This window comes from Octopus bimaculoides, chromosome 14, assembly GCF_046866305.1.
Source record: "Octopus bimaculoides isolate indiv1 chromosome 14, ASM4686630v1, whole genome shotgun sequence".
Taxonomy (NCBI): Eukaryota; Metazoa; Mollusca; class Cephalopoda; order Octopoda; family Octopodidae; genus Octopus; species Octopus bimaculoides.
The window spans coordinates 12,655,330-12,677,942 of record NC_142941.1 but is presented as its reverse complement, the minus strand read 5'-3'; the positions used below and the strand labels follow the sequence as shown (position 1 = coordinate 12,677,942).

At 37.5% G+C, this 22,613-nt stretch overlaps 2 protein-coding genes across 3 annotated transcripts in view; one reads left to right on the top strand and one right to left on the bottom strand.

Moving 5' to 3' along the window:
* Positions 1 to 4,539, bottom strand: part of LOC106874976 (nuclear pore complex protein Nup155) — a 46,020-nt gene extending 41,481 nt beyond the window's left edge. The window contains exons 1-2 of one of the 2 annotated variants that reach the window (XM_052972673.2): positions 4,406 to 4,539; positions 1,669 to 1,887 (exon numbers count right to left, since the gene is read on the bottom strand). In XM_052972673.2, coding sequence (XP_052828633.1) covers positions 1,669 to 1,852 — 184 coding nt within the window. In that variant the 5' untranslated portion in view covers positions 1,853 to 1,887; positions 4,406 to 4,539. Of the gene's footprint in view, positions 1 to 1,668; positions 1,888 to 3,358; positions 3,491 to 4,405 lie in introns of those variants that run through there. The other variant, XM_014922907.2, reaches the window with a different exon arrangement.
* A 1,397-nt stretch (positions 4,540 to 5,936) lies between these two features.
* On the top strand, positions 5,937 to 20,656 carry LOC106874977 (PRELI domain-containing protein 1, mitochondrial). Its single transcript, XM_014922908.3, has 4 exons — positions 5,937 to 6,107; positions 13,871 to 13,986; positions 15,773 to 15,989; positions 17,361 to 20,656. The coding sequence occupies exons 2-4, from the start codon at positions 13,895 to 13,897 to the stop codon at positions 17,697 to 17,699; spliced, it is 648 nt and encodes a 215-aa protein (XP_014778394.1). The 5' UTR covers positions 5,937 to 6,107; positions 13,871 to 13,894; the 3' UTR covers positions 17,700 to 20,656.
* Positions 20,657 to 22,613: the final 1,957 nt, after the last annotated feature.

Sequence of the window (22,613 nt, the reverse complement as noted above, 5' to 3'; positions counted from 1 at the left end):
ATACATATATATATATACATATATATATATACATATATATATATACATATATATATATACATATATATATATACATATATATATATACATATATATATATACATATATATATATACATATATATATATACATATATATATATACATATATATATATATATATATATATATATATATATATATATATATATATATATATCATCATCATCGTCGTTTAACGTTTGTTTTCCATGCTAGCATGGGTTGGACAATTTGACTGAGGACTGGTGAACCAGGAGGCGACACCAGGCTCCAATCTGATTTGGCAGAGTTTCTACAGCTGGATGCCCTTCTTAACGCTAACCAATCTGAGAGTGTAGTGGGTGCTTTTACGTGCCACCGGCACGAGGGCCAGTCAGGCGGTACTGGCGACGGCCACGCTTGAAATGGTGTATTTTACGTGCCACCTGCACAGGAGCCAGTCCATCGGCTCTGGCAACGATCTCGCTCGAATGTCTTTTCACGCGCCACTGGCACAAGTGCCAGGGAGGCGACGTTGGTAACTATCAACGGCCATGCTCAAAATAGTGTATTTTACGTGTCACCTGCATAGGGGACTATATATGCAACAAGCTTCATTCAGTTTCCATCTACCAAATCCATTCAAGGATTTAGCCAACCTTCTTCTATAGTACAAGATACCACACAAAAACTAAAGATAATACAATCTGATGCTTTCATTTTGTTCGATAAGGTTGATATACATTGAATGTTCCACAAGTAGTTCTTTGGTCTGAGTGGGAAATGACCCAAATCCTGTGGATACTTTACATGAAATACATCACAAAAGTTCTTGGAAATTTTTACAAATACCATATTTTTTGTTTACTCTTTGTAGGTGGATCCCATCTTCACCCCAATCAGTGCATTTTTATATAAGTGTTCCATTAAGAAATAATGGAACACTAAGTTCTTTGAAGGGCAATGACACTTATATTGGTTGGAGAGAAGATGATTTCTTTTTCAGAGAAGATAGGATCCTCCTTTTCACAACGACAGAGCTCTTCTTCACAAGAAATGGGCTCTCATGCATAAGAGATCGATTCCCCTTCAGCAGTCTCCTCTTCGTGAGAGACAAAGTACAAAGACTTCAACCAGGAAAAGAACATATTCATCACCAGTATTTAGCATCAATTTTGCGTACTGGTCTGGAGTGGACAATGTGACAGGATCTGGCAAACCACAGGGCTGCGAAAACACCTAAAGCTCCACGAGGCTCCGGCAGGGGATGGTGGCGAACCCTGCTGTACTCTTTCACCACAACTTTCTCTCACTCTTACTTCCTGTTTCTGTTGTGCCTGTAATTCAAAGGGTCAGCCTTGTCACACTCTGTGTTGCGCTGAATATCCCCGAGAACTACGTTAAGGGTACACGTGTCTGTGGAGTGCTCAGCCACTTGCATGTTAATTTCACGAGCAGGCTGTTCCAGTGATCGGATCAACTGGAACCCTCGACGTCGTAAGCAACCGAGTGCCAACAACAAACGGGACATACCTGGCTACTGCATATTATATATAAATGGTGCAAGTAACTGAGGGAAAATAAAGATTGAAGTGATATGGTGCCAGAACACAAAAAAGAAAGATACAAAAAATATAAAAAGCAACAAAGAACCAGTAGGTACACTTACTATCAGCAGGAACATGCAAGAGGTATGACAAGTCTTGGACCTTGTCATCCTCCTGAATGTGAGTATCGATCTGCATGACAGAACATTCTAGAGAGTCCTTTTGGCTTACCACAACCAGAGGTGATACCATATTCATGCCAACACTGCCACTGCTCAACGACACAGGGCTCATTAAATGAGACATTGGCTACTTCTGGAAACGATCAGTCTGTTTGTCACCTGGAAAGAAAAAGATACAAAAAAAAAAGCATTACAGAAAGAAAAAAAAATTATTATTGCATGGTTGTGTAACTAAGAAACTAAGAAGCTTGCTTTGCCCCCACATTTTTTTGTGAGGTTCAGTCCCACTATGCAGCACCTTGAGCAAGCGACGACTTCTCTAGCCCTGGACTAAATAATGCTTTGTGAGTGAATCAATAGAAATTGAGTGGAAGCATGGTGTATGTATATGCATGTGTATATCATCATCATCATGTGTGTGTACATATGCATATATACATACATATATATATATATATATATATATATATATACATAGTGAGTTCAAATAAGAAAAACGACAAAAAAACAACAACGTGAGGACGTAATACAGATATTGTGTTACTGGACGCTCAGGAAAGGAAAGAAAGAGAATTCGACATTTCGAGCTACAATTGCTCTCCAGTGAAATCATTCATATATAACTTGAACTAGAAAAACAAGACGATGATGAAGCAGCTACGTGATCGAACAATATGCATAACTACAGAGTTGGACAATGCTTCTTTAAAAAAAAAAAAAAAAAAAGACAATGATCTCAACTGGAAAGTTTTTGACCATAGGCTAACGGATCTATACAACGAGGAAACAAAAGCCCTCGGCTAAATTTTATGAAAGAAAAATACTAGAGTCTGAGAGTGTGGAAAAAGAATTGCTTTTCCAGTTTCGGCACTTGCTAAAGAGGAGTGAAAGATAATTGTATTTGCCGAGTAACACAGGACTAATTACCTATTATCGTAGTATATATACACCCACATTATATAATTAACACACACTATATATATATATATATATATATATATATATTTACTCAAGTACCCAAAATAACAAGGAGTTTCTACCTCATAAACAAGAGTTACACCACAGTCATTTTGTGATCTTTGCTACCCTGGTATCTATTAACCAATTTGTTTTGTCCGAGTTAATTATTAACTTAGAGAAAATAAATACATATAATACAATACATATATATATATATACACACGCCACTTTTTTTATTATTCATTGTATGTTTCCATGTCCCATACAGAAAAGTTACTTTAAAATATATGAAACATTCGACGTGGGATGTTGTAGCGATGATGCCTTTCTAAAACGTTAGGTACATAATAACAAACTATTTTATTTTAAAAAAAAATTATATTGCATCTTAAGAATCATGAGTCTATGTAAAACGTTATTATTGTTATAATTATTACAATTACTATTGTTATAAGTGTCTGCTTTTGGAGTCTCGCATGTTTCTAAACAGAAATGTGGTCGGTGGTATCATGCTGGTCACACGAGAGAGAGAGAAAAAAATGCAGTATTTGTCCACACAAATACACTTAGAAACACATATTAGTTATGAAGAAAAAAATATTCACAACTCTAAATAATTAGTAATAGAATTATTATTCAAAAAATAACAAAATAAGCGAATTTATGTCACCTCCGACTAAAAATTCCTTGAACTTCTTGTAGTGGTAACGTGCTCAAACATCCAAGAAAACCGCCATTTCGTACCGGTGACAGTTACAACATGAATGAATGCTTCACGCCAGAAGAGCGACTTCTTAACAAGGGAGCTAAATACATATAAAACACTAGCTAGATGGTCTTGCAGCTGTTTCGTTTAAGTTAATTCTAAAATTAAGTAGGTTGTTGTTGGCCCATAAAAGAAAAGTGTAAGAGGCAAGTGCCTCATTTCGGAGACATGATAAATTGAAATTGTAAAGTAAGAGGTTTATAGCCTCAAATTGTAAATTTATGTATAAATTTATAAAAGAACAATGATTTAGAGAAGCAGGGTTCGGCGGGCGGCTCCTGTCTTCTCCCATTAATACCATATTAATCATCATTCATCTCATCTCATTAATGTTTTTGTCCAGCCCGTAGCTACTCTCTGTGTATTGCCTTTATGGCAAATTGAATGAAATGAAATAAAGTAGGTTGTTGTTGGCACTCCGTCGCTTACGACGTCTAGGGTTCCAGTTGATCCGATCAACGGAACAGCCTGCTCGTGAAATTAACGTGCAAGTGGCTGAGCACTCCACAGACACGTGTACCCTTAACGTAGTTCTCGGGGGATATTCAGCGTGACAAGGCTGACCCTTTGAATTACAGGCACAACAGAAACAGGAAGTAAGAGTGAGAGAAAGTTGTGGTGAAAGAGTACAGCAGGGTTCGCCACCATCTCCTGCCGGAGCCTCGTGGAGCTTTAGATGTTTTCGCTCAATAAACACTCACAACGTCCGGTCTGGGAATCGAAACCGCGAGTCCGCTGCCCTAACCACTGGGCCATTGCGCCTCCACAGAGAATTAAGTAGAGGGAGTCACCATCAAAGTCGTCACAACCGTGACTAACCCAACTTTTCCTATATCTACGACTTCGTTATCCGACGTATCCTTCTTTTCTATTAAGATGTTAAAGTGTGATTTGAGAGAATGTCACTCCTGAACGAATACCACAGCAGTTATATGTTAATATATCATTTACCTTTTAGTAATAACTACGGTCATGCTGGAGCACCACCATGAAGTGTTTCATCAAACAAATCGATCTCGTACTTTTTTAAAGTCTGGTACTTACTCTACCGTTCTCTTTTTGTCGAACCGCTAGCTAACAAGAACGTAAACAAATCAGCACCGTTTGTCAAGCGGTGGTGGAAGACAAACATACACACAGACACGACGGGCTCTACTTACAACATGCCATGCAGTGGGGCTGAACTCCGAACCGTATGGCTGATGAGCAAATTTCTTACCACAGTCAAACCTGCACCAATAAATTTTTTTTTTCTCTTATTTTTATTAGTTTTTATTTATTTTGTTCCACATAATGTTAAAATAAAACTGATGGTGACTGCTAGAACGCCTTTGACCAGTGAGCGGTTTAGAAGATGAGGGGTGACCTGGAACTCCGAGTTGCTTGATTACAATTCAGAAATTTTGATTTCTACAGTTCTTCACCTATTTGTCGACCCAGAGATATAGTAGAGGACACTTGCCCAAGGTGTCACGCAATAAGACTGAACCCACTGCATGGTACCTTGGGCGAGCGTCATCTACTGTACCCCTGGGCCAGCTAAAAGAGCCTTGTGAGTAGATTTGGGGTAGAAGGAAACTGAAAGAAACCCGTCATATATGTATGTGTGCACGTTATGTCTCCATGCCTTGACTTCAAGTGATAGTTGCAAACGAACGCCACCGTCATGTAAGCAGTGTCCTTTGTTTCCAATTTCCCCTGAAAACATGCCTGTTCATGGGAAAATATTACCTTACTTAGAAACAAGTGAGGATTTGTGACAAGGGTCCCCGACCATAGAAAATCCGTCAGAACAAATTCCATCCGGACTATGCGAGCATGGAAAAGTTGACATTAAAACGAGTGTGTGTGCGTAAGCAGATGTTTTTGGCACCAGAGAAAGCAAACAGGTGGTTATTGTGAGGAAAATGGATATCGAATAAGATAAAGGGGGTGGCTGATTGATTGCTTCTTCTGATCTTCCCATTTCTAGGGTATTGAAGAGAGAGAGAGAGCGAGAGGTTAGCAGTTTGATAGACATTGTTGAACATTTCTATTTGTTGGAGTAAATTTTGTTTAAAAGGAAAAGTATATGAGCTTGTTAATAATAAACAGTAGCATTTGTAGGCAAAAAGTGGTAGTCTGTGTCAGGGCAACCCTAGAAATGTATGTAACGAAGGAATTTGCACTGGAGAGAACAAACGAAACATCAAAGGCGGTGGAATATCAGAAGTTCTTCCAGAGCTATCTTAGGTGAGGATTGGCGGATAGGGTCTTGAAATGGTTATATGTGAGAGGCCGAAACCTGTAGCGGTGACCTACTACGGATCTTACTACTGTATTATTTTCTCTCTTTCTTTCTTTCTCTCTCTCTCTCTTTTCATTATTAGAATACTGTCATAGAATAAAATAAAATAAAACAAAAATAAAATAAATATGACAATCCCAAATAGAAAAAAGTAGGTTAACCCAGTTATTATCTCCCCTTGTTTCTGACGTCAGCAACCTTTCCAGGTTAATATTTGCCATGGCTAAACCGTAGAGCGATCGGTCCTCACCACCTTTTTTGCTCCTCTTTTTATATCTACTAATCAGGATTACTTTTCATAAGGAAAAGAAGAGCAACAATTAAAATTACCGTAATATATTGAATTGAAATCGAACTAAATTTTCGGTAAGTTTTTTTCTTTTTTAATATAATTTTCTAAAAAAAATTTATATGATTATGGACGTTATAGAAAAATATGAAACACATAATTAAAAAAAAATTAGGTATTTGTTACCGGAATGTATCTTTACATAAAAGAAAGAATTAGGATTGTTTTAAGTAGAAAGGAAAATGAGAGCCTGTGACTTTCATACCGCTCCCAAGGACATTAGGGACATCGAAGAAAAGAAAAACAAGAAAACCTCCTTTCAACTAGACTATATTAGAAGCCGGTTCGTGCACTTGGGACCCGCTAATATATTTTTAATTACCTACACATGATGATCTGAGATCTTTACTGAGGTATCAATTAGTATGGCTTGATGTAAGGGGGACACGTTGTTAAAATGATTGTGGAGATGGATTTTAATTTGATTTATTTTTATTTACCGCGATGACATTAACGAAATATTATCGAAAGGTGTCTTGAGTGCGGTTTCTCGATATTGGCGGGCCCCCAATCTTACAGAAATAGCAGCCAAATTTCATTTTAAATCATACTTGAAAAAAAAAGAAGGAAAATAATTTCGAACAGTGTAGTCTCAGTGATGAACTTTTAAAATAACTATCACTACTTCATGGGAAAGAAAACTGGTGAGGAATCCGGGGAGCAAAAAAAAATCGAAGTCATTTGTGGGGATAAAAATCCTTTTAGAATCCTAATTCTCGTTGAATGAAACACGAGAACACTAAAAATAAACGAAAGAACTACCCCCTAATTTTTGTCCTTTCTCTTCTCCTCGAGGTAGTGAAAACTATCAAAACCTTCCTCAGATATATATACAAAAGACGTGAGGGTCACGGCTAAAACACCTTTATCCTAGATCTCTTAACTGAGGGCATACCTGAAGTTAATGAAACACCACCCAGAAATATACACTGCGTGGCACCTTGGGTTAGTTTCTTCCATCTTGTGACTGGAATTTGGTAGATGGGAACTGCAGAAGCTTGTCGTTTGTATTAACTAAAAAAAACCCTTACTGAGTTTCACAATTCAATACTTGTATATGCTATCCATGTATAAATATATACACTACTGTGATACAGGTGTTTAAATCTCCGAATATATAATGATTTTGGTGTATACTGTATACAGTGGATTTAAAAGTGACGTGGAGTGAGCTAGAATGATACGTATCAGAATGTCTATGAAATCAAATAAAATTTACACACGCACTCTGTACCCATAAAGCATCCCTTGCGTAGTTTATTGACTTGAAATAGTAGCTAAATCTTCCTCAAATTACACCCTACCGCCTTTGACAAGGAAAAGACGAAATTCTTGTGTATTGTTGTAAATATAGGTATGGCTAAAACAACAATATTGTCTCGTCTTGAACAACGAAGATCATAGGTATACTCAACCAAAGTTGACCTATGGCTAAACAACAAGATACCTCTGAGGGTACCTCTACGTCGTGACTCGGCTTGCTGTGTAAAGCAGTTAAATTGTTCCTAAAATAGGTGTCATTATTTGGATGCATAAAGACACAAAGAAAAATGACACACCTCCGTTAAAAATAATTGCCTCTAGCACGTGCTTTCAACACTATTCTTCACACACACACACACACACACGTGAGTCTCTATTCATCGCTTGACCTGCTCGAAATGACAAATTAACTTCCTTCAAATCACATTCTACTTTACTAAACAAGGAGAAATACGTTGGGTAATGTAATCGTAGACATTAGAAAAACAGAAGAATCTATATATTCACCGCCGGAACGACTTTGATCAAACGTTTACTCGACCGTACTGATCTTCGGTCGACTAGTAGTCTCCGAGAGAAATTTAGCTCGCGGTGCAAGACTGCTTTTGGATCCTGGTGGGGAGCAGGATGCCCTTTAAAACTTTAAGGGAATTCGAAATGGGGTTTCTGGAAAGTCCTAGTAAATAATTACGGACCTTGGGCCACCGTTGTACCTGCTGCCTTCTACCCGCCTCTTATACGACCTACAACACAAATTTATCTAATCCATACATTGGTCGTCTCACATGTGTGACATTCATTTAATTGAGATTGTCCTAGCAATTAGCAGAAAAATTCCCCCTTCGGGTGTTTTGAGATCTGTAAATAAGTAATGATATCAGCCAGTCGAAATTTTCGGTAACTAAAGGCACTGTAGATGATAGTGGGTTTCGTCTTTAAAGCCAAAAGGTGAAAACAACAGACCATATTTCAGTCTTATCTCTTTAGAGAGACATCCTTCATCAATTATCAAGATTGAGAAGTGTTCAAGCATATGTGCGAATAGAGGGGATGTCGTGATGTTCAATGTATAGTTTACGTGTGCAAAATATGCTGCAGCTGTACGTACATAGGAGAGAGATGTACATATTATCATCATCATCATTTAAGTCAGTTTCCCATGCTGGTGTGAGTTGGACGATTTGATGGGAACTGGCAAGCCAGGGGTTGTGTTGAACTTTGACTTGTTCTCTAGAGCTGGATTCCTTTCCTAACCACCCAACACGTTATATATAGATATATATGTGTGTGTATGCCTTATTCTAGCATTGGAAAATAGACCTAAGAGCAAATGATATAGGTGTGTTGTGCATATGCAAATATATTTCGGTTTTGAATTTTCTTTGCAATAGTGTGTTGCCAAAATTACCCTCCCAGTATGCAATATATATATATATATATATACATAAATAGAGTTATTAATATTTCTAAGTCTCTCTAAAGGAGACTACGGCAGCGGTACTGGAAATTAATAGTTATCGCCAAGCCAACATGGCAGTCCCAAAATTAGGACAAAAGCTGCCGTGAATTAGCTCCAAGAAGCCATCGCATCTAGCTAGCTATGTGACACACGAAACCTGTGTCCTTTATAACCTTCGAACAGGGGAGGTCAGCAGTGTCCCCCTGCTGGTTTGGCATCTGCAGACTAGTTTCAGGGTGTTGCCCCTTGTCAATGCAGAGCAGCCAAGCCCTAGCCAGGCGGCGCCGCTGACTATCTGCTCGAAGGTTATTTATCTAATTTCAGTGGAATCTATCCACTGGTTTTCAGAAATAGAGTTATTAATATTTCTAAGTCTCTCTAAAGGAGACTACGGCAGCGGTACTGGAAATTAATAGTTATCGCCAAGCCAACATGGCAGTCCCAAAATTAGGACGAAAGCTGCCGTGAATTAGCTCCAAGAAGCCATCGCCTCTAGCTAGCTATGTGACACACGAAACCTGTGTCCTTTATAACCTGCATTGACAAGGGGCAACACCCTGAAACTAGTCTGCAGATGCCAAACCAGCAGGGGGACACTGCTGACCTCCCCTGTTCGAAGGTTATAAAGGACACAGGTTTCGTGTGTCACATAGCTAGCTAGAGGCGATGGCTTCTTGGAGCTAATTCACGGCAGCTTTCGTCCTAATTTTGGGACTGCCATGTTGGCTTGGCGATAACTATATATATACATATATATATATATATATACATATATATATATATATATATATATATTGTTATCAAAATAGCATGTGATGTATGCGGAGCTGGCAAGTACTCATGAATGAGTTAGTATATGTGTCTGTCTGGATGCTTACATGTGTGTGTGTATGTGTGCATCATTTTTTTTTTTCATGCATTAACAGGTTTGTATCTTACTTCACAGCTTGACGTGTATCGTCAGCTATTTTAATAACTTATTCGACATGATTATTTCTTTTTAACTTTGTTGCGAGGATTGTATGTCTCATAGACAGACAATGGTTTCGAATTTTGGCATGGAAATCCCAGTGCTAAAACGGTACTTATTTTATTGACCCCCTAAAGGATGAAAGGCAAAGATACCATTTTGTTTAGTTATAGCCAATTCTGGAAAAAAAGAGAGATAGGGCAGGGACTGAACCCAGTACTTCTGTGGCAATTTATTTATTGACTTAAAAAAGGATAAAAGACAGAGTTAACCTTGGTGGGAATTTGAACTCAGTGTGCAAAGAATCATGACAAATGCCACTAAGCATTCTATATTCTCTCTGACATTCTAATGACTCCGCTTAATTGGCTGCCTTGACCTCAGATTACTGTATTTTCTATATTTCATTTGCTGCAGATGCAAAGCTGCAGACTGACTGGCTCTTAACAACAACAACAACAACAGCAGCAGCTGTTGATGAGTAGGAGAAGCCATTAGAAAGCTATTCAGTATATTAAGATAAAAGTCAATACTGTGGATGCCATTTGTCACTATGGAACAGACAATACACTGTTACATATTTACTTTATTATTTTGCAATAATAGGCACAGGCCTGGGCATGTGATAAGAAGCTTGCTTCCAAACCACATGGTTTTGGGTTCAGTCCCACTGTATGGAACCGTGGACGAGTGTTTTTTACTATAGCCTCTGGCCAATCAAAGCCTTGTGAATAGATTTGGCAGATGGAAACTGAAAAAAAGCCCATCATATATATATATATATGTGTGTGTGTGTGTGAGACCGAAAGAATAAGTCCTGGGGTCGATTTTCTCAACTAAAGTCGATGCTCTAGCATGGCCGCAGTCAAATGACTGAAACAAGTAAAAGAGTATGTATATATATATATATATATATCTGTGTCTTTGTGTTTGTCTTCCACCACTGCTTGACAACCAGCATTGGTGTGTTCACATCCCCATGACTTAGCAGTTTGGCAAAATAGACTAACAGAATAAGTACTACGCTTTAAAAAAAAAGGTTATGGGATCAATTTATCTGACTAAAACCCTTCAAGGCAGGTTCCCAACATGGCCCCCAGTCAAATGACTGAAACAAATATCATCATTTAACATTCGTGTTCCATGCTAGCATGGGTGGGATGGTACCACAAGAGCCGGCCAAGCGGAAGCCTGCACCAGACTTCTGTAACTGTTACGGCAGGATTTTTACAGCTGGATGCCTTTCCTGACACCAACCACTCAGCAGAGTGGACTTAGTGCTTTTTATGTGGCACAGGCGAGGTCAGTTTCGGCAAAGTTTTCACAGCTGGATTCTTTACCACACAGCCATGCCTGCACCTTGGTAATAAGATAGAATAATGTATAAGATAAAATTCTTCAGGCTGTTAACGTCATTTTTGAAATGAACGCATTTGCATTGACACTGTAATGTGATCTGTTTGATCTCCGATCACCATCAGATGTTATATCTCTGTATGTGTGAATAGTACCAGACGTTAGTCTTATGTCTGTCATAAATCAGCAAGCTCATATGACCAGATCTTAACTTAGTTTATATGAGCAAGTGTCTTCTTGTATGATGTACAAGCAAGCGAGAGTACAATATGTTCCTTTTCAAAACTGAACACCAGTCCACCACTAGGTTAACCCCTACCAGCTGTTGGTACCCATTACTTAAAAAACACAATGTGCTTCACAATCTAGGAATTGAAACCACAACCTTATAATTGTTGGTCCGACATTCTAAACACTCAGCCATATACATTCACATTAATACCAGACTGGATTCGAAACAAACTTTATTTCATTTGCATTGTGGATTACTTTCAGTTTAAAAAGATAGGTACCTTATTCAAATCCAGTCAGGTTTTATGTACACATCCAGAAATAAGTAGGCATCTGATGATGGTGATGATTAGAGATCAAAATGTAGAGTAGATGTATAAAAAAAACAAAGAAAAATCATAGCTAAAGGTTAGCTTAATTAGTCTGAAAAACTATAATCTTATCACTTACTAATCTCAACCAGACATTTACACATCCAGGAGTAAAACATCTCATGATGATCAGATCATATCAGTGAAGAGATAATTGTGATGCAAATGTTGTTAAAAATTGTTTCACCTCTAAAGATGATGCTAAGTATTAAAAACAAAGCAAAAAAAACTGCACTCTTGTTAATGACTCAAGTATTTAACACAATATAGGTACAAGTATGGCTGTGTGGTGAGAAGCTTGTTTCCCAGGCTAATCAAAGCCGTGTGAGTGGATTTAGTAGAAAGTGGATTTAGCTGAAAGAAGCCCATCGTGTACGTGTATGTGTGCGCGTCTTTGTGTTTGTCCCCTACCACTGCTTGATAACTGGTGTTGGTTTGTTTACATCTCTGTAATTTAGGGGTTTGGCAAAAAGAGACTGGTAGGTTAAGTTGTTGTTGGCACTCCTTCGCTTACGACGTTGAGGGTTACAGTTGATCCGATCAACGGAACAGCCTGCTCATGAAATTAACGTGCAAGTGGCTGAGCACTCCACAGACACGTGTACCCTTAACGTAGTTCTCGGGGATATTCAGCGTGACAGTGTGACAAGGCTGACCCTTTGAATTACAGGTACAACAGAAACAGGAAGTAAGAGTGAGAGAAAGTTATGGTGAAAGAGTACAGCAGGGTTTGCCACCATCCCCTGCCGGAGCCTCGTGGAGCTTTAGGTGTTTTCGCTCAATAAACACTCACAATGCCCAGTCTGGGAATCGAAACCGCGATCTTATGACCGCGAGTCCACTGCCCTAACCACTGGGCCATTGCGCCTCCACTATAGGTTGAGTACCTCACTTCAAAAAGAAGTAGTACTGGGGTTGATTTGTTTGACTAAACCATTCAAGGTGGTACCCTAGCATGGCTGCAATCCAATGACAAAAGCAAACAAAAGATGATAGATAAGATTGATTGATAACCAATGCTTTTTTATTTATGTATTCTTTTACATAGCCAAATGGTGGAGGACTGTTTCAAATGTGTATATCTCCTTAGATAAGGTTTTTCAACTTAATTTGGCTTTTTTTCATTCACCTCACCATCTTAAAAGGGAAAGATACATTAGATGGTGTAGGCCGAGTTGTACTTGTCATCATCACTTAACGTCCACTTTTCCATGCTTGCACAGATTGGATTGAATTTGTTAATTTGTGGAGGCAGATTTTCTATGGTTGGATGCCCTTCCTGTTGCCAACCCTCACCTGTTTCCAAACAAGTATGTATTTCTCTGTGGAAGACTGGAAATAAGCAGCATCACCTATATGACAGTGATGCTCACTTACAGTCATATACAAGCAAACACACACACACATACACAATGGATATTTTTTAGTTTCCATCTACCAGATTCATTCACAAGGTGTTGGCTGGCCCAGAGATACTGTAGAAGATACTTGCTCAAGGTGCCATGCTGTTGGACTGAACCTAAAACCACGTGGTTGAGATATACTCTTTACCCTTTTACTTGTTTCAGTTATTTGACTGCGGCCATGCTGGAGCACCGCCTTTAGTCAAGCAAATCGACCCCAGGACTTATTCTTTGTAAGCCTAGTACTTATTCTATCGGTCTCTTTTGCCAAACCGCTAAGTTACGGGGACGTAAACACACTAGCATCGGTTGTCAAGCGATGTTGGGGGGGTGGACAAACACAGACACACAAACACACATATATATATACATATACATATGTACAATGAGCTTCTTTCAGTTTCCGTTTACTAAATCCACTCACAAGGCTTTGGTTGGCCCAAGGCTATAGTAGAAAACACTTGCCCAAGGTGCCACGCAGTGGGACTGAACCCGGAACCATGTGGTTGGTAAGCAAGCTACTTACCACACAGCCACTCCTGCGCCTATGAGCAAAGAAGAAAAAAATAAATGGGATGAACAAAGTCGGAATGTCCTAAACCATAGATCTACTTAATCAGAGCAGTCTCTGTTTGAGTAAGTCTAAATATAATTAAACAATAATATTTTAGTGTTATAATTTGAAGGGTTCCTCTGCTAATTCTGATATTTTTTTTTTACTTTTCAGAGACACATTTTCTATCGGAAGATTATGGTGAAATATTACAGTGGCACTCAAATCTTAAAATTTTCCTGGGACCAGTTAGCTTCTGCATTTTGGCAACGCTATCCAAATCCATACAGGTTAGTTAATTAAAAAGTTTTAAAAAAACAAAAAAAAACAGCACAACTTTCTTCACATTTCTGTCTGTATGTCTCATTTCCTGTTCCAGTGTAGAACCTGTTTTAATACACGGTTTGTAGAGGATTATAACTAAACACACATATATTATCATTTATTACATTACATTTGCCATACATTATTCATTTCATTATCCATCATATTTTCCTTCACATTTCAGATATACTGAAGACCCTTTTCATAAGTTAAATCGTCTTCCACACATGCAAGCTTGTCCTTTCTGGTGCCTCCGTCACATAAAAAGTACCCATGCTGGTGCTGCATAAATGCATCCGTGCTGGTGCTGCGTAAACGCACCTATGCCAGTGGCACGTAAATAACACCCAGCACATTGTCCTAGTGCTTGGCATTATAGGAAGGGTATCCAGCCATAGAAACCATGCCACAACAAACAATTGGAGTCTGGACAGCTCTCTGCTAGCCAGCTCCATGTCAAACCATCCAGCCCATGCCAGTATGGAAAGTGGACATTAAACGATGGTGATGTATGTTTGTGTGTGTATATATATATATATATATATATAAGGGCATTACTATACATGAATGCCTCACACTAAGAGGGACTCTAAGGTCAAACTACCATAATAAACACATTTTTAAAAATGTGTTTATTATTGTAATTTGACCTTAGAGTCCCTCTTAGCGTGAGGCATTCGTCTATAGTAATGCCCTTATATAAATAAAAATATTTTGGGGAATAAATGATGGATTTTTTTCCCTTGTGAGGTTTTTTCACGCTAGCTACTTGATAATTTTTTATAAAAGAATTTATCCTATTATTGAATTTTATATATATATATATATATATATATATATATATATATATATATATATATATATATATACGGTGGGTTTCCTTCAGATTCTGTTTTTCCAAATCTGCTCACAAAACTTTGGTCTGCTTGAGGCTCTGGTAGAAGTCCCTTGCCCAAGATACCATATAGTAGGGCTGAACCGAAACCTTTTATTGAGATGCAAACTTCTTACCACACAGCCATGCCTGTGTCTTTTCATTAATCTATTCTCATGTTTTATCAATCTCTTCACTTGTTTTGTTAATCTGCTGGTGTCTGTTTTGTTAATGTCTTTGCTTCTGTTTTGTAAATTTATTCACCTTTGTTAACTTGCTGGCTCTTGTAGTTCACCTGTTTTTTTTGTGTGTTTACCTCTGTTTTGTTAACCCTTTTTTATTAACTATATTTCTGTTGACATGGAATCCCTCTGTTTTAATCAATTTAAATAACAAAGAGTAGAAATAGTACATTTCTAAATCTCTCAGAGAGATTTATGCAGTAGTGATGCGATAAAGTAGTTGTATGCTGTCAACTTAATGTGACAGTCCCATGAAGGGAATAATACTACTGCTATTTAGCCCTAGGAAGCAGCACCGCTTCTTGTCAGCCTTGACACATTTCCTATGTTCTTATGTTTACAAGGAAGAGACAAGCACCTCCACTTAGCTAAACCTGCATCCAGAGACATGTTTCAAAGTCTTTATGAGAGCTTGACAGGCATCTCCAACTAGCAGGCCATTGCTACTCCAGACTGATGACGAGCAAAGACTCAGAAACCTGTCTCTGGATGCAGGCTTATATGATGGAGGCAGAGCTGGTTTCAGACTGATAGCAAAAGAGTTAAACTGTTTACTTGTTTAGTTAATAGAACATGTTACAGTCTTACCTTTTGTATTGTTGCTAATGATATTGTTTTACTGCTCCTCTTTCACAGCAACCATGTTTTAACGGAAGATGTGATTTCACGGGAGATCGTCAATCAGAAACTCCACACCAAGCGGCTGTTAACCAAGACAAACCCTGTGCCAAAATGGGGTGAAAGATTTGTATCACGGACGCGTCATGTATGCATTGTTGAAGAATCCATTATTGATCCTGTTGCCAAAACTGTTATCACATACACCAGAAATATTGGATTGCAGAGAATTATGGTAAAATTCCTTATTATTGATCCCCTATCAAATCTTAAACCTTGAGGGCTTCTTCCCCTACCATATGTTTCCCTGAGGAAAGGCCTTCCTTTCCTAGGTTTTCTTGATTTTGAATTGTCATCGACGCTTCTGTAACTTAGCTTGTTTCTAGGTGTGGATGTTGGCTCTATGCAAACCCATTTTAGAGAATATGGTGATCCCTTTCTGAGAATAAGGTGATCCCTATTGATTTGGTCCCTATCCCTTAATACTTGAGTATTTAAACTGGCCAAATTCAGCCAAAATATTCTGTTTTATTTTCAAAGCAACCAGATTGAGTCTCTCACACCTACTCTACAATGTCATTCAAAAAATATACAATCACATCAAAATCTCAACGGTACAGGATACTGTCTGATTAATTCAAAACAATGTCAATAAATAAGAATTATGATACAATTTAATCTGAATGCTAAGGGGTTAACCTGTCCACTCCTCTAGGTTAGCTCTTATGACCATTGAGGCACACAAACCAACACCCCACAACAAAAATTGGACTTTATGGTGGGACTGTCCTTATGGGGTTAGCCCAAATGCAAGTTGTATCTCGTGGATGTATGTACAATGAAATATATGTAGGATGTTGTAATGTGGATCCAACATCATTTGATCACTTGACTGACCAGGCTATTAGATGTTGTTACATATCGCTGGTCACAATGTGCTTACATCGTTTTAGCCTTCAAATAATGCCACTCCAATGGCTAGGCAACCAGGCCAACACTAACACTCCTCCCCCCACTCCTGATCGAAATGGGGTACTGGAGCAATGTGAAATGAAGTGTTTTGCTCAAGGACACAATATGCTGCCTGGTCTGTGAATTGAACTCTCAATCTAGTGATCATGAGTGCAACAGCCTAACCACTGGACCACATACTTTCAACATTGTGGAATAATATACAGAATATGGGTTTATGTTTATGTGGTAGATAACTGGTGGTGTGTCATTTCTGAATTGAAGCAGTAAGGTTCTAGTGTTCCTGAATAAATATGAAGAGATTGGCACTTGATGCAGCTGCCTTCATCCATTCACAAACAACTATATATATATATTTACATATCATATTTAACAGCTTTTAAAAAGCACTTTTGTTTTTGAAATATATCCCTGAAAATTAGCCTATATCTTATATATACAAAATCACAGCTTCGATGACTAGCAAGCTGTGAGTCAAGAAAAGACTAGCCAAAATCAATATGTGTTTTTTAAGCTTATATATGTTGTAGCATCAGATATGGTACCCTTATTTATTTCTCAAATATATCTGTTTTACATGTTTCAAGATTATTTATTTTTCCTTTGTAATGTTTTTTTTTCTTTTTCTGGTCAGCAATTGGAAGAAAAATGCGTCTATCGCACCAGCATTGACAACACTAGATGGACAGTGTGTGAAAGATGGGCCTACATCAACTCAAGCATCTTTGGATTTTCACGTGCCATTCAAGCATTTGCACTTGAGCGCTACAAAAAGAATGTGCTGAAGACACAGAAGGGTTTCGAACACATCCTCTCTCGGTTGTACATCATGCACGATCCATCACATAGCAGCAGCACAGATACAATATCTCGTGTGCATGGCGGCAAAGAAGGGAAATTGAAAGAGACTGCACGAAAGGCCACAGAACTTGCACAACGTCCTGTCTTGTCCACGCCTGGTCAAATATCTTGATGACATTTCATCCCAAAGAGATGGGTAGTTGGGCAGGGCTAAAACCAAAACACTCCATGTCTTCAAATAGATAAAAAGGAACCCAGCCTGCACAAATTTATTAAGAAATTGCTAAAAAAAAAAAAGGTAGGGATTGCACGGGGTTGGGAACTGCAAACAAAGGATATAAGAAACAAAAAAAAATTTATGGTTACAGACAAGGCAAATTATCATTTTCAAAAATTTTTTTAAGAGGCTAGTTTAGTCAAGTGGGTCGCTTGACTCTAGTATATTACAGATACCTAATTTATCAATTTCTGATCACATTCTTTTCATTCATCTTCTTCTGGACTTGTTAAATATGTACCAGTAATGTACTGGTTTCTGATCAGTTGACCGTAACTTCACCTTCCTTGCAAAAAACAAGTTGATCTTGTGGAAAGAAATATATTTATTATGTGTCATGGAGGTGAGTTGATTCATTCATGCAAGAAGTGACTTGAATGCATTTTTATATTTTGTGTTCCATTCCTCCATAAGAATAACAACACTAACATCTTTGATTCAGTTGACTGCCATTGCACATTCTCCAATTTGACCGTGTTGTGTTTGTGTTTGTGTTCTTTCCTTGGCACAAAGTACTGGGTAGCGGCGCATGTAAAATGGCTGTGAACAGCAATTGAAACAAATTCTTGCATTCAATTTGACAAGAAATTGATGCTGCATCAATGCTTGTGCCAGAAAGTTCCATCTTCTAATTCTTCAATCATACACAAAACCAATTGTTTCTTGTTCATTTGAATTGACTTGCTGTTGTTACTCTTAGTTATTTTATCAGCCTCATCACTTGGGTGGTGAGGCAGTGGGTGTGTGTGTGTGTGTATGTGTTTCCTAAAATGCATTGTCAGGTCTGGCTGGATTTGAACTCAAAACTGAGAGGCAAGAAGCAAAATATTGTATCTTGCTTTTCTGATGCAGCAATGCAGCATGGTGCCTTTTCTATCATTCTTCTGTGTTGGTCTTTTCCATTGCTCTTCCCATGGGGAAAATATAAAGAAAGCAACACAACTTTTAAGCAGGAACCTTTGAGTGGCAGTCTCTCAGACTACTAGAAACATCAGCTAGATCTCAAAATTCACACCTGCTGTCTTAAAAAAAAAGAGTAAGATGCATTGAACAATACATGATATACAAAAATACAATGTGGTCATGGCTGAGATATATTTGATCATAGGATCAGTTAGATGTGGCTTAGGGCTAAACAATAACAAGAGTGATAATTTCTTAGATAAAAAAAAAACTTCAGATTTATCAGGGGAAGGGAAATGCTTTTTCTGTGTGAAGAGTTTTAGTACCAAATACTGTCATGTGTGAAGCAGTTTAACCCTTTTGACACCAACTTGCTTGAGACATCCCTGGTTCTCGGGATGCAAATTTCCTGCTTTGAAATCATCCAAATTAAAACCTTCCCTCAATATTTCATGTTAATATATGTTGAAAACCAGGTTATTAATGATAAATAATCTTGAAAATACTGAAGAATTTAGTAAAATAACTTTATCGTAATTAAGCTGATGTTTCAAACATAGATTAGCATAAAAATTTTGATGGTTAAGTTTTAATTTAGATCAATTTAAAACAGAAAGTTTATGTCGTAGAACCAGGGTGCAGTTTCAAGTGAGTCAGAATCAAAAGAGTTAAAACAATATGAGCCTGGTTATAGACTAGGACTAATCAAATGAGTATTTGTACTCATAGCCTTTACTGTTTGTGCCTCGGAAAGAAATCTTTACCAGTATTGCTTTACACCAAAGTTGGTCTTGTCTGAATATGGTAATAATGAAGTTAAAGTGGTTGAGGTGATGGTAGTGGTAGTTTATGCTGTTGTATAGAACCCAATGGAATTACAGAGCTATGTGATATATTGAGCCCTCTCCCCAACTCCCAACCAAAAAAAAAAAAATACTATACCCCACCATCTAGATACTGCAGTTACTGATTGGTTCCAAAATCAACATTCCTCTAGGCACCTTTTTGCTGCACTTGAGCCTAAGGTTACTGAACTCTTTATTCTAATATGAACATGATTAGCCATGCTGGCTGTTTGACATCTTTATCCATTTCATATGAGCTGAGTTCTTCGCTTGGCACCATGTTGGGTTAAGAACATTTCAAGATTGATGGATGGAAATATTGTTAAATGTATGTATGAATTAAATGTCTGAGACAATTTGTTGTTAATAAGATTATAATTTTTTCAAACTAATTAACTTCATTCTTTAAAATTGAAAAATATATATTTTCTTCATTTTGCTTTGACTTGATCTAGGATTCTCATCAGGTGTCTTATTCTTGAATCTGTACACTTAGTCCCAAACTAAGGGTCATTTTCCTAAACATCATCCTATGATGCACCTGGACATATCATCAATGATGTTTCCTGGGCTCGTTAGGTGTTTCAGGTCTTTCGACATCAGACACCCCCCCCCCCCCGGCAACCTAGCCAGGGTTGATCAAGCTCCAGTTCATGTCCAGTTAGCACTGCTCCTTCCAGGGCTCACATCTTCTGATTCACAGCACTTTGAGGCAACCTCTGCTGCCTCCACAGCTGACCTGATTGCCTTCTGCCTACTGGGCCCCTATGATACTAAACTTGTTGGAATCTCTGGAGAGGGACTTGCCTGCATCCTATCTCGATGAGATCACACCTTTGTTCCTTGCTCATTGCTTTGGCATATCTCCACCCAACGTCTCAGCATATTTCCTTTAGACCACTAACATTTGAATCCATTCTGGTGCTCTGTGTACATCCAGGATGAAGGCACCTGATGACAATCAAAGATTAATCAAATCAAAATGTAGTGTAAATGAAAATAATGTTCATCTCTAAAGACAAAAGTTAATAGTGTGTGTGTTTGTGTTCATGTGTGCTTTTGCATTATTTGTTTTCATACCTATAAAATCATTGAAACACCCAATTGTCCACTTCAGTTTTTTTTGTTTTTTTTAATAATCTAACAACATAGTATGATATATATATATATATATATATATATATATATGTAGGAATGTTTGGCCCTCAGCAATGGGACAATGGTTAAAGAGTTATTTTTACAATTGTTAGGCTTTGTTCAAATCCACTGTGTATCACTTTGGTCCACCATCACACTGAAGGATTACATTAAGGCTACTGGTGTCTGTGGAATATTCAGCCACTCACACTATAACTCAATGAATAAACAGTTTAGTGCTTCTACAACTGGAATACTTGTTGAATATGTGAGAAGAAAGCAGAAAACAGATAAGCTAAGTGGTGGGAGGGTTATGCAGCAACCACTAAAGTCGGAGGTGGCAATTCCTAATTGCCAGTTCACAGCTGTAAGCAATGTCAGTCATTGAAAAACTGAAAGCTTCATTAGCTTACAGTATTAGGCCCAGGTCTTCTTTCACAAATACATTCCTCTCACCCTACCCATAATTCACATGAGGAAGAGCTTGTCTCCAATGGTAACCCTCAATTCACTATATCCATGAAGACCTCATTTTCTGTGCTAACTCTCAATACAAATTGTGAGGAGGACTTGGTCTTCAATGATAGCCTACTATTCACTACATCAGAAAGACTCTGTCTTCTGTGCTAATCCTTAATTCACTATGTCAGGAGGACTTGTTTTCCACTGGTAACCTTCAATTCACTACACAAAAAAGGCCTAGTTTTCAGTGGCAACCCAAATCGAGTTACAGGACTGGCAATTACCATGACTACAGGTTTGCACTCATTTAAAAAACTTTTATGGAATTAATCTGATTGAATGTTGAAAACAGACTTAAAACTAAACCTATTGTAGATGATGGAGCCATTGAAAACAAAATGGCTACTCACTTTTCGATTCTCTTTCTTTTCATATGTTCTTTTTGTTTGCGTCTACAGTTTGAATATGTGGTTATATTTATTCTTGTTCTTTGAAAAGCTAAAGCTTCACACTGTTGTACTTGAGTTTCATTATTTCTTACATGTATTTTTCTTCAAAAAAAAAAAAAAAGATATATCAGGAATAGATGGAAAAGTTGGAGAAGTGACAGCATAAAACTTTAACTATGAATGAAGGAATAAAGTCTGGCCCCTGTATTGAATACCTTTTTCCATCCTCTGATTTGTACATCCAAGATTATGTATTTTATACATACATACATATATATATATATATGTACACACACATAAATATGTCTATATATATATACACACACACTATACATATATACATAGAGATATGCATACACACACATATATATATATATATATATATTTATTGTGCTTTTAATTATTAATTTTTCTATATGTGACAGTGGATTTTCATCTATGAGTTCATGAAACTTGGTTCTTTTCCCTAAAACTATATATATATATATCCACACACATCTGGATTTGCAAATTGGAGAGAAAAATAAGGTAATCATGCATGAAAAGCATTTATTCATTTAACTGAAATTAATGCTTCTCTCCATCACTTCTCTGCAATTTCACTATTCCATGTTCTGTGGAAAAATGGGATCCTGGAAACACAGTATGACAAAGAGAAAACTCACAAAATACATCAAATAAGAGTATATAATTTGTGTGTCTGTCTGTTAAAAATAAATAACATCTTCAGTCAGCAGATTACTGATATCATAAAAATCAAAATGTCATCAGAATATCATAGTTTTTTTTGTTTTTGTTTTTTTTTTGTATTGCACTGATTGGAAATTATGTTTGGGTTTACATAATTGTAATTAGCAAAATTTATACAAATAAAAATAACTTCAAAAATTAATTGAATTTTATTATTACACTTGTCATTATGGAAGCATCAAATTAATAGACCAAATCATAATAGTATTATCCTATATACTAAGCAAAAAATTCTGTTATCCTTTCTGCCCATTATGCTACTT